Source organism: Pristis pectinata, chromosome 25 (assembly GCF_009764475.1).
Source record: "Pristis pectinata isolate sPriPec2 chromosome 25, sPriPec2.1.pri, whole genome shotgun sequence".
Lineage (NCBI taxonomy): Eukaryota > Metazoa > Chordata > Chondrichthyes > Rhinopristiformes > Pristidae > Pristis > Pristis pectinata.
The window spans coordinates 19,373,009-19,385,856 of NC_067429.1; the positions used below are offsets into that span (position 1 = coordinate 19,373,009).

At 36.7% G+C, this 12,848-nt stretch overlaps 1 protein-coding gene across 3 annotated transcripts in view; it reads right to left on the reverse strand.

The window, feature by feature from the left end:
* The window catches only part of kat7b (K(lysine) acetyltransferase 7b), a 58,412-nt gene that overhangs the window by 11,924 nt on the left and 33,640 nt on the right, over positions 1-12,848 (reverse strand). For all 3 annotated transcript variants that reach the window (XM_052038763.1, XM_052038760.1, XM_052038762.1), the window contains 6 exons: positions 11,588-11,677; positions 9,166-9,264; positions 5,999-6,109; positions 4,640-4,831; positions 2,077-2,166; positions 414-554 (listed from right to left, as the gene is read on the reverse strand). In XM_052038763.1, the coding sequence (XP_051894723.1) occupies positions 414-554; positions 2,077-2,166; positions 4,640-4,831; positions 5,999-6,109; positions 9,166-9,264; positions 11,588-11,677 (723 nt within the window). The remainder of the gene's footprint in view (positions 1-413; positions 555-2,076; positions 2,167-4,639; positions 4,832-5,998; positions 6,110-9,165; positions 9,265-11,587; positions 11,678-12,848) is intronic.

Consider the following 12,848-nt stretch of genomic DNA (forward strand, 5'->3'; position numbering starts at 1 on the left):
GTTTCAATTGTTCCCTTCGGCTAGAAAGATTATGTGGCATCGCTGATGCAGCAACTTTGCAGAGGTCCCACTTTATACAAGTAGTAGTACAACTTTTTGCAGGATATTTCATGTGTTTCAATTTCTTGAAACATATTTCATGACACTACCAATGAAGTAATGCAAATCATCAAGCAATTTGCAACAATTTAAGGTTTACAGGGTGCCTCTGCCTCAACACAAAGATTTGAATGATTTTGTACATTAATAACAACATGGAGATTCAAACTCATCATTGCTTGGCTAACAAATTTCCAGCCCATTATTTGTCCAGTATTTCATCAGCAGTAACTTAATGCCTAAGACTTCAACATTTTCTGCAAACTCATTCAAATTGACAAAATAAAGACACAAAAACCATTAACATCATTTACCTTGGAGAAATATCCAACAAGATGACATCCTGTATTATCAGCTTCTGTCATCACATAAAACAAGAAAGGTTCTACATCATAATATAATGTCTTGTGGTCCAAAAATAGCTTAGCCAGAAGGCATAGGTTCTGGCAGTAGATCTGGAGCAAATAGAAATAGTGAATCATTAAAGCATTCCATTTAAAATTTTTAAAAATGACAGATAAGAAACCACAAATTTCTTCACCGAGAAATAAGTAAATTCACTGAGCAGAAGGTATTGGAGAGGAATTAAAAGCAGGAGATCTCTTCAGTTAAAGGAAATGAAGATAAGTAGAGGGCTCCTACTATTATCAGAACATTCAAAACTTGTAATCTTTCATACTGGACATTGTCCTTGCCCAAATGAGCAGTAAGTAGAGAGAAGAAAACTTTAATTTACCAAACTCTTTATTGGATGGAAAGAAAGATTTAAGGTTCTAACAAGAAGAGAAATACCTATAGACTCATTTACCAGCTACTGATCAAATCAAATTTGCACTCCTGTTTATTCCAAGAAAGATGTTCACCTGTAAAAAAATACTGCAGGTTTTGAAACCATTTTTTCCCCCAAACAATCAAGATCAGAAGGCAAGTTTATGGGCCAAATGAAAAAAGTGATTTTCCTTCATTGCATGTTGTAAAAGCAAAGACAGATTGGGTGACAATTAATTTCTGGTCTGACATGATGAAGATATAAAGCAAAAAAAAAATCAATAGCACTCAGAAGTAAGAATGGGTCTATGATCTATTGAAGATCTATTTCCCTCATTATCAATGAAGGCTGTAAGCTAGGTTTTTTATTCCTGGAGATTTTATTTCTGGCACAGAAAAGCCAAAAGAAGCTCCATCAATTATGTCCCTGGATTGGTCTTGCTAAGGGCTTGCTCTTGTTCTATGACTAAAAAAAACTGTCAGACTGCTATGGAATTCCCCAAAATTCCAAATGAATCATTACTTGTTCCCTAGGTGAGTTAAAGAGTCAAATGAAAAAAAAACTGATTTTCTTTCTTTGGATGACAAGACACAGTAAAGCTGGAAGGTGCATAGTTTACATAGCGAAACCATGATTTGTTAGTAAGTAATAGAATGAAGTCCCCTTATTTGGCATGGTTTGATGAAGTACCACATAATTGGCTCATCAGCAAGGTTAAAGCTTATGGCACAAAAGGAGCAGCAGTAGTAGGATACATAAGAAATTGACTTAGTAACACAGCAACATGGTGAATAGCTATTTTTTGGATTGAAGATAAATAGTGATGCTCCCCAGGAATCTGGTCTGGAAACACTGGTTTTATTGATGTATATTAATCACCAGGATTTGGGCACAATTTCAATTTGCAGTCAGCACAAGGCATATATATCATTGATATATATATATATATATATATATATATATAGACACACACACACACATACATATATATATATATATATATATATATACACACACACACACACATACATATATACACACATATCATTGAAATTGTTCCAAGAAATATACATCAATTTTTAATAGTTTTTGAAATTACTTGGATATTGTAAAATAATTATAATTTTAAATTATAAATGAAAATATCAATATTAACATAATCATCCATTTGCTCAAATTATCATAATTTTATTTAAAGCAAAAAGTACCTTATTTTTCTTCCCATCTACCTCAAATACTGATATATTTCCTTTTCTATAGATTTCATCCCCTGGAGGATGCTTCCATACACATTTTGCCTAGAAGTAATTAAAAAAAAAATGAGCAACTGGGGTTAGACACAGAATAAATAAACATTTCAATTTCACCCCCCCCCACACCCCCAAGAGGAATGTATTAATTTTATATTTTAATACCTTCTGTCTAACATAAAACCAACATGAAATTCTATAAGTTTAGAGATCAGGACTAAAACCTACTTTCAACTAAGTATGGAGAAAATTTGATATTCTGGGTACTTAACTTGCTGGAAATGAAATTAAGTAAATACTTGCAGAATACAATACAAATCACCAAAAGTGTACATTCCTAATTAACCACTATTTATGGATATATTGCACTATACTTTAGATGGATGCATTTAAAAGCAGTAAAATCACCCAGAAAAAGGTTGACCAACTTTAAATATGATATCCTATGGCATGGTTAAAAAATGTATTTCAAGAGTCAAGTATAATATTCTTTTCGCTCTAGGGCAAAAGGTTATGATAGGTAAAAGTCAAGATACTTTAAAAGAATAATATAAAACTCAATTATAGATCATATCAGAGTAATAAGTGCAAGAGCAGCTGGGAGTCAGTTATACAGCACAGAAATGGGCTCTTCAGTCAACAATCAAGCCCCCAAATTGCATTAATTCTATTTAATTCTCCCCACATTTCTATCTAATTTCCCCCAGATTCTACTATTCAGCTACACATTGGAGGCAATTTACAGTGACCAATTAGCATACTAACCTGTACATCACTGAGATGTGGGAGGAAACTTAAGTACCTGGAATTCCACACAGTCACAGGGATAATGTGCAAATTCCACAGACACAGCAGAGGGGTCAGGATTGAACCTGGGTAAATGGAACGGTGAGACAGCAGCTGTACTAGCTGTGCCGCATGATCAAGAACACAAGAAAATAGGAGTAGGCCTCAGGCTCTTCAAGCCTGCCCAATTTGTGTTTTTATTTTATATTAAATTTTTCATGCCTCTTTTCTATGTTTTGCCAATTGTAAACCGTAAGTAATTTCTATATTTCTAAGATGTCAAAATTACAGATGTAGTTGGCAGAAGTGTCAAAACCTCAGCAGGTTAAGATACTCAGGTTAACTTTTTTTTGACCAAGAAGAACAGGGCAGCAGTGGCGCAGCTACAGAGCTGCTGCACCAAAACTCAAGTGACCTAGGTTCAACCTTGACTTCTGGTGCTGTCTGTGTGGAGTTTGCATGTTTTCTCTGCATGGGTTTGACCAAGTGCTCTGGATTCCTCCCACATCCCAAAGACTTACAGAGCGGTAAGTTAATTTGCCACTGTAAATTGCACATAGTGTGTAAGCAAGTTGTAGAATTGTTGGGAACATAGGGAGAATAGGTTACAGGGAAAATTAGTGGGGAACCGGGACTTCTGTTAGTTGGCATGTACTTGATGGCCAAAGAGCTTCCTCTGTCATAAGGAAATAAGAATTTCTGAAGTTTAATAATCAAATAGGCACTGGAACTTTTCAAATTAAAAATCATTCATATCTCACTTGTCGCAGCATTACTTCCTTTGGCAAATTCAGATTACCTTCTTTAGATAGCACCCACATTTCTCAATTGGATTGGAATGTTGTAGGAGATCTGTGCATTCTATGATAGGACAGTTGATTCCAAGCCATTGTAAATGAGATGTTGAAGATAAAGCAATCGGCTTGCACCAAAGTGGGGGCTGATAATATCACTTCCTACCCCACTGACCATAAAAAAGACACTAAGCAAGTCTCAAGTAAGTCACTTAATACTGTTCAATTAAGCACCGCAGTCTGAACAGTTGTGACTAAATGCCTAGAGAGAGACTTGGAGGTCAAGCTTACTCAAAATTTTGTGTTATATACACCAGAAATATTGCCATAATGGGAGAAAAAAAACAGCATTTGTAAAGTGCTTATCTTGTGGGAATGCACTAAGCCAGTCACCAAGCCTGTAGCCCAAGGAGTGGGGCTAAAATAGGTCTCTCAGCTGTTGTTGTCATGTGCTGCCCAAGTCCAAGAAACAGCCTCAATGAAATACCAACCGTATTAGCTGTTTCCAATAGCCAAGTTGAAATAACTTTCAAAAACATTGAGATGTGCATTTTTTTTTTAAAAACTGCACTTTTAAAGACTAACAACTTCTGGAGATAGTACTCAACGTAAGTCGGAAAGTTACACGAAGACAGAATATTATTAAAAATATAACTACCATATTACATAAATCAGCCATCACCTTTAGTTGCATGTGATTTATGCTAGGTTGTAACAAAAGAAAAGCCAACAACGTCTTTGAATAAAAATAATTTCTGAATTGCTGACAGAAATATATTCAGTTTCATTCAGATTTTATTTTCATGTACTTTTCTTTTTACACCTGCTGCAGAACTCCCAAGTCACCAACAAATTACTCTACCTAATTATTAATCACTTGATGAATTTTGAATTAAATCTGAGCCAATTCAACACTTCATTTTTGCCACCAAATTACTTACCATATGCCTCCGAAGGATGGTCTGACTTTTCATGTACTTAAGACAGAACTCACACATGTATAGCCTCCCTAGACGAGCATATTCTTCAGGATATGGAGAATGGTACCAGGTATCCAGTTCATATCGACCAAACACAATGGTCTTAATCATGTTACTGCCTTCTGTAATTTGCCCCTGCAACCTCAACTTCTCCTACAGGATAGAGAGATAATTGAAGCTGTGTAATAACATTCAAGCAGTCAGAGTGACCTTCAACATTGGTCTCACATTTTATTTGAATAGGAACAAAAACTAATGCCAATTACATTTATTCATTATATAGCAGCAAACATTATTAATATGCTACATTTTACCTCCCACGTGGATATATTTCAATTTCAGCCTTGTTTTTAAGGACTAAAGAAAAGTGCTCAACCAACTAAATACAGACTAATCCATATTATTGGATCAAATACAATTGTTTAGCCCAGAAACAAAGAAAACAACTGTTCACATTTGTTTTTTCATTAATGAATGGTTCACGAATGCTGCCATCCAGTGTTGGTATCAAGCTCTCAGGCTGAAAACATGGAGACTGGACCCTAAATGCAACTGTGTATTTCACTTTTATCATCACGAACCTTTTTTGATTCTGAGCATCATTAATTTAGGGCCAACCTGTGTCATATTATGGGCACCCATAGTTGCCAGGAACTGAGCAGAACAGCTTAAGCTTAGTTTACAAAATGTGTTGATGACACTCAACATATTCAGATGCAAATCATAGACCCAAAAGGTGAAAGAACACCTGCTTTTGCAATCATGCTCTGAAATTTCCGAGAATAAACGTCAACATCCGTGATGCTTCTGCATAAACTGCAAGTGCTAATGACGAGGTCCAAGTTGTTACAAACATTAACAGTCTGAGGAACTTCAATAGGCATTCAATCTTCAACCAAGACCACACCAAGAATTTTTGTATAATTCAAACAATTTTTTTTTACATCAGCAGCAAAATAAATCTAAGATACTCTTACGCAATTGTTTTGCTGTGAACTCTTCTCCACCCCAACACTCAGAGATCACTAGAAATAATAATCAATGTTTTTTCTGGAATAACTCTTAAATTTAAAAGATTTTTGAAAACTGAGGTCTGAAAAAATCAGAATTGGCTTAAATTAGTTCCTTTTTTTTGCATTTAAGAATAAATTTAAGCATCACAGACTGCGAAATTGAAGTACTGAAAAGCTGTGGAATATATAAATATCTTCTACTATGATATTTCAAATGCACAGTTCTACAAGTCATTTTTATTTCTACTGCAATCCTACTTCAATAGGCCATAGATAAAGTGCAAAATAAACTTAAATCACATCATACCAGATCCTCTGAGGCACGTGCTTGAGCTTTACGGAATAATTCCAAGTCAAAATCAGATGTAAGATTGTCCAAAAGGGGCTCTCTTGTATTTCCATGCAACTGTCGGTGCTCCTGCAGAATTAAAAACCTTGCAAATATTACATGGGCATAACTAACAGCCACTACACCAAATCAGGTATACTATTAGAGGTAATAGAGGTAATAATAACCTAATACTGAAATTAGACAAATGTTTCTACAAAGTAGCAAACAATCACGAAAGTATGTTCTACAATTAAGGTAGTTGAATTAACATGCAACTTTGCCATTATTTTTTATTTTTTGCATGGAAACAAGAAAGCTGCAACCTTTGTTAGGCATGGGTACTAAGATATATGGAAACAAGCCATTTGGGGTGAATGACTTACTCACGTTCCCCTTCAATAAATATATCAAAAGACTAAAACAAAATCATGTGACTGAAGTCCATTTATAAAAACATTCCAAAACATTTACTGTAATGTCACTGTCATCAGAATGAGCATCATCAACTATAAGCCTCAAATTTAGGACAACATACCAACTACAAATACATTAAGGTCTTCTTCACTTTTTCAAAGCTCTTTACTATCTGCAAACAGAATGCTGTCAATATGACAGAAAAAACAAATCACCTAGGGGCTTTACCCTATTAAGGAGTTTGCGTCACTATTTTGCCAGCCAAGTTATGCATCAACTCTTTCACAATCCTCCCTCCCAAACCAAGGGCAATTTTGATTCATACCTTTAGATTCTTCAAACTGCAGAAGACAATACAGAGAAATAAGATGAAAACTGATTATACTTGCCCCGACCAGAAAGTTCTATATTTGAAAATTGATTGATCGGTGATTTTTGTCCCCCCTTGATGGGATTAGCGCAAGTGAAAAGTAAAAGTGGCAGGTAACAACCATTTCTAACAATAGATAGCCATCCACCCTCCTTAATTTGAATAACACAATTGCCGAGTCTGCCACTGATGGTCACCATAGACCAGAAGGTAAACTCAATTACCCACCTCAATAAAAGTAAAGACTAGGTATTCTGCAATGGATAGATTCTAACTTTATGCATTTTAAACACTGCAAGATAATTTATTTAGTTAATTCAGAAGCATTAAAGAACACAGCATAGGACATTAAGAAAAACACAAACATTAAAAATTGGGAGCAGGAATTGGGAATTCAGCCTTTAGAGCCTGTCCTGCCATTCAATATGATCATGGCCGATCATTTAGCCCAATACCACATTCCCACTCTCTCGCCATAAACCCTTGATCATTTTGTATTGAGAAATTTATCCATCTCCCTTCTCAAATATATTCAGTCACCTGATCTCAACTCTGTGATAGAAATTTCTCCTCACCTCAGTCCTCAATCTTCTGCCCTGTAACCTGAGACTATGCCCCTTGTTTTGGGCTCCCCATTCTGGGGAACGGTTCTTCTTACACCCAGTTCGTCTAGCTCTATCAAAACTTTGTAAATTTCAATTAGATTCCCCTCTTGTTCTTCCAAAGTTAAGTAAATACAAACTTTGTTGACCTAATCTCTCCTCATACGGGAGCCCCACAAACTCAGCGTTCTGTCTGATGAAGCTTCACTACACTCTCTTCTTAGCAAGTATATCCTTTCTTAGGAGATGGCAGAGGCAGATACAATTACGTTTAAAAGGCAATTGGACAGGGATTAAGATAGGAAAGGCATCGAGGGATACAGGACTAATGCAGGCAACTGGGATTAGTGTAGATAGGCATGACAGTCGGCTTGGACCAGCTGGGCTGACAGAGCCTGTTTCTGTGCTGTACGATTCTATGATTTCTATGACACAGAAGGAGAAATAGATCATGCAGATCAAGTAGTGAGAAATACAAAAGACAGACAAAGGGATTCTGCAAGCATATAAAAATCCTTCAAGTTGATGTACATGCGCTTGTCTAACAAGAGTGAAATCTGGGAGGAAGGTCAAGGCTAGAAGGGCAATTCAAAGAGTGCCACTAAATACTCTTATGTCAATTGTGATTTCATAAAAACAGAGATGTCCAGGCACAGGCTGTTCCCTGGTGCTGTAGCCTAGGCTGCTTTCTGGTGCACATGCCCAGGCTGGCTCCTGTCAGCCTGTGTAAGAGAACTGACTCTGCAAGTCTCCAGAAGAAAACTGCCCAATTCCTGGATAGGTCAGAGATCAGGAGAATCAAAATTTATTCTCAGTTGTTTGCGCAAAAAATGTAATTCAGGAGTGGCTGCACAATTGATTTAGCATCCGAAATTCAATTCTATTGCAGTAAACAGAGCAGATTAGCACAGGCTACATGGTATGCTGGACTAATTTTGTTCTGTCCCAAACCTACAATCGTAGTATCTCCCACCCCACTGACTTGCCAACTACACGTGACTGATGATCACAGCTTTCCATTCCACAGTAAATATCCAGAAGCCATTCCTTGCCCCAACCCCTCTGCTTACCAACCTGATCCACAATTCTCCTTCCCTACCACTCCCCCATCAATGGTTCCAATACCCTCCCAAAGAACTCATCTGATTTCCTGAAGTCTTACACATTACACCTTACTGACTTTTGTAAAGGAAAAGCCAGGAAACAAATATTCATTGGCCTATTCAAAGCAACTGTACTTATTTCATAATAAATCTCCACGACAAAACAGTAAGTAGTTTCCTATATACGAGCAGAAAAACATAAAACTAATGGCCCTGTGAATGATCCAAGGACCTGCAGATTATCAAAAGATTAATATATATTACTTCAAACAAATGTGTGTAATGCCTGTGTATCCCCCTCTACCTCAACTGCATTTTGAATAATTTGCTGGGTGAGGTGAAAAACCATCTTAAAACAGGACAATAAAGAGAGAAAAAACCCCCCGAAGCCATACACAACCAAATCAAAATTAGTCCAGATCACTCTGAGTATGGTTAATGTTACGCAGTACCTAACTTTTGCATATAATGATCTCAACCACACAAGAAACATGCCCAGGTCTCATAGGTAGAAATAAATGAGACACTGCAGCACTGAGGGAGGGTCTCAAACTAAAACATTGACTTTTCCTTTGCCTCCACGTGCAGCCTAACCCTCTGAGACCCTCCAGCAACTTGGTTTTTGCTGTAGAAGCTTGGCATAATAAATCTTACCATGTATTTTTCTTTTTGCTCTTTGGTCAATCCCGAATTCCGTTTCTTCCTAAGTTCTGCCACCTTTTCCTTGTATCTCAATTGTTTCTCTGTTGGAGCCTGTAGACAAGCAGCAAGTTTGAGAATAATATGTATCTAGCACCAACACAAGGTGAAATCCAATTTCTATACGCCATATATAAATGGATGTATAAAAGATACAGCCAAGGAAATTTAACAACAAACCTTACGGATTAAAATAAAAATTGTTAAATGATACTTATTTATTTTAGCTGCATTCAAACTAGAGTCTATTGAAAATTGAATCCTGACAAATAAAGTATGCTGAAAATAAAACACTTTGCAATATAAATCAAAATATCCCTGCTCTTCTTCAAATAATGGAATTTTACATCCACACGAGATAGCACTGATGGAAACCAAATCAGCCATGATCATACTGAATGGTGGGGCAGGCTTGAGGGGCCTGGCCAACTCATGCTCCAATTTTGTGTGTTCTAGTTTATTGCTGCTCCCTCCAGTGGCAGGTATCCAGAATTATTACAAATAAGCACAAAAACACCATCACAATCAAATAAAGAATTCTTTTTCCAGTCCCAAAGTAGAATTTTTAACCCAATTTGAATGCTGATCTCTCTACCACTCATTAAATGTAAATTTTCTTCTTATGAACTCCCCCTCTACTTTAACTTGCACTCTTTTTCAACTCCTTACTAATTAACTCATCAACTGAGCTCCTTCCACGTGCCTTTAGATTTAAAATATCTGTCAAATCATTAGGCTTTTTGCTCCTTCTGATTAAATCTGATATACTAAAAACATTACGTGATTGCAATGTTCCATTAGTATTGCATTTGTAATTAATGTCACAATGTTAGTACTAGATTATGCAGTGTTATTGTGATCAGTTCCATTCTGCATTGAAACTTCATGCAGGTTTCAGTTTGACTTATCAAAAATTACTCAACTCTGATGTATCCTTTGTCCCTACTAATATGTCAATTTTACAGACAATAGAGAAACTTCCATGGAGACATCACAGTTCTGCTCTCTAGGTCCCAATCATCCCAATTTTGTCCAGATTAAGTTATGCACAAATTTACTTTACCTCTGTACCAGTCTAGGTAACAATGTAGATTCCAGACTTTACAGTAACAGAGCTGTGCAACCAAATTTGAACTTTTTTTTTACAAGTGATAGATCCAGATACAGCAGAGACACAGGGTCAATCCTTCTGCTTGTCTTTCAAGAGGAACTGCTTTAATCATACCTTGAAACACTAAGGAATCACTATACGTACATTACTATCTGTACTTTGCAATTCTTTCTCACGTGTACAGCAATGTACAATCGTCAGCTGCTTCCCAGCCAGCAGAGATCAATCAGCTTTTCATCCCAACTGCTAATCCCATCCCCTTGAAACACTTCCCTTTCAAAACAATCAAGTACACTGCACCCATCCTCTACTGCCAGTATTCCATCTGCAAGTTCCCCCCACAGGCATATTACCTTTCTCTCCAACTCTTTCCATAAACTTTTGCATTTCTACTTCAATTTCTAGTTCAATCTCAACCAAACCTAATTTTCAATCATAACATTATTTTCTCATTTTCAATCCCATGGTCTGCAATTTACAAATTCCTAATCAGAAGCACCCCTAACTCATCAGATGCATATCACCTCAGCAAAACCTTCCACCCTATATAAATATGGAACACCAATCTCCATATTAGCAGTACTTCCCAACACCCGGCTAGGCCATACTGCCCATCAGCCAGTATTAACTTTCCATTCCTCTACACCTGCCCAACACCCCTTCCTCATCTCAACACACAGTGAATGGATTTTCCATTAAGAACATCTCTTTGCCTTTACTTCCATAGTTATTTAACTCTTCCCTTTTCACTCCATCATCGCTCCATTTCTTCACCATTTTTTCTATCCACGTACATTTGCTTCCTGCAACTCTGCCCTTGACCTCCTCGCTGTCCTTCCTCACCCAAGCTTTATGTTCTCTCCTGGATGTCCAACCTCATCCATCTTTAACTCGAATTGCTTCCAAATACTTCCTCCCCTTCACTCTTCACTCTTTCCTCCTTGTGGAGATGTGCGGAGGAATGACCAACTGGGGATAGGAGTTTTGTTTTCTTAAGAATATTAGTGAACCAGTTAGGTTTTCACATAATCCAACAGCTTCAGTTATACTTAACCTATATTTACTTTCCGATTACAGAGGTCCAGTTTGGATCGGAATAAACATATTCTGCATTATTATTCCAAGATTCCATATTATTCAGTAACACTAAAAGTGATTTTATTTATCTCAACCTGTTTGTAGAATCATGATATAACCAAATATGTTGCCATATTTACTTGCATAAAAGTAATTTGTCTACCTGTACTGATCATAATGAAAACTCGCCTGATGTCTGGTTGCATGTCTGTTATTTTCATCTTGTCTCTGTGATAATGCTCTGTCGTCAATCTGCCTTTCACGTTGCTGAGCTCTAACCTACAAAGGAGAATCAACACCAGAACATAAACAATTAGATAAACATTGAATTTATTAAACAGCCTGATTCAAACTTTACAGGCACAATCTACTCCACTATTTACTGAAGTTCAGCAAAACATTTATTGGATATAGACACAATTAATAAAGAAGTGGGGCTACATACCTTCTCTATGATCGCAAATATACCCACTGATCCAGACCATACCTAACACACTTCAACTTCTCCAAACTCTTATTTCCAATCTTCCAGTCAACTTTCCTTACCCATGCTTTATTCTCTGTCCCATCTCTTCTTTGTGATTTAATTTTAACTATTTACTCCCCTGCAAACACCTACTCCCCTTCTCCTTCCACGCTTCTCTCTTTCTGGAGATGTTTGGAGGGATGACCAACTAAGAATAAAGGGGAGAAATACAATATTGAATCTACACTTCCTATTAATCTTCTGCAGCCAGATTAAAAGGTACAATGGCCAACGTTCAAATATGAAATGAGATCAAACTACTATGAAGAGTCTTCAATAACTAAAGGAAAATCACTGATGCACACATTTATTTGGATTTCATGTACCACACAACAGTCAGTCGAAACCAACAAACTTCTGTTTTGTTTCTCCAAATGGTCTATCAGTAAATTCTTGGCCCCCCACGTAAGAATCCTAAAATCCTTGTGTTGGCAGTAGTTTCCTAGTTCTGAGAAGATGGGAATTCAAATAAGGCTGGTGTGGTTTCTACCACTGACTCAAACTAACACTTTGAATAGGCTGGACAGTTCATGTTCTTGAAGCAAACCAAGAGCAGCAACTAGATATTCTTATTTAAATATATTTATTTAAAAATTATCAACTGCAAAAGACCCAGCAATCACAGTTTTGTTAATAAGTTATTGTAATGTGCAGCTTGAAGAACTGGAGAAGGAGCTCTCAAATCATTAGCACAATGCATTTGCAATACTAGCCACTGCATATTTCATTGAATTTAAATATTATGCACAATACGTTTAAGAATGAAGTCCATTCCCTAAAAGACAAAAAAAAAAGAAATGCACCTGTTCAAAACTTTCACTCGGTGACAAAGAACTCACAAGAACATCAGTTTTGACATTAAATTTTACTAGACTGCTTAAAATCCAGTAGTTTTAAAAGAATTGTGTCAGCCACTAAGCCAGA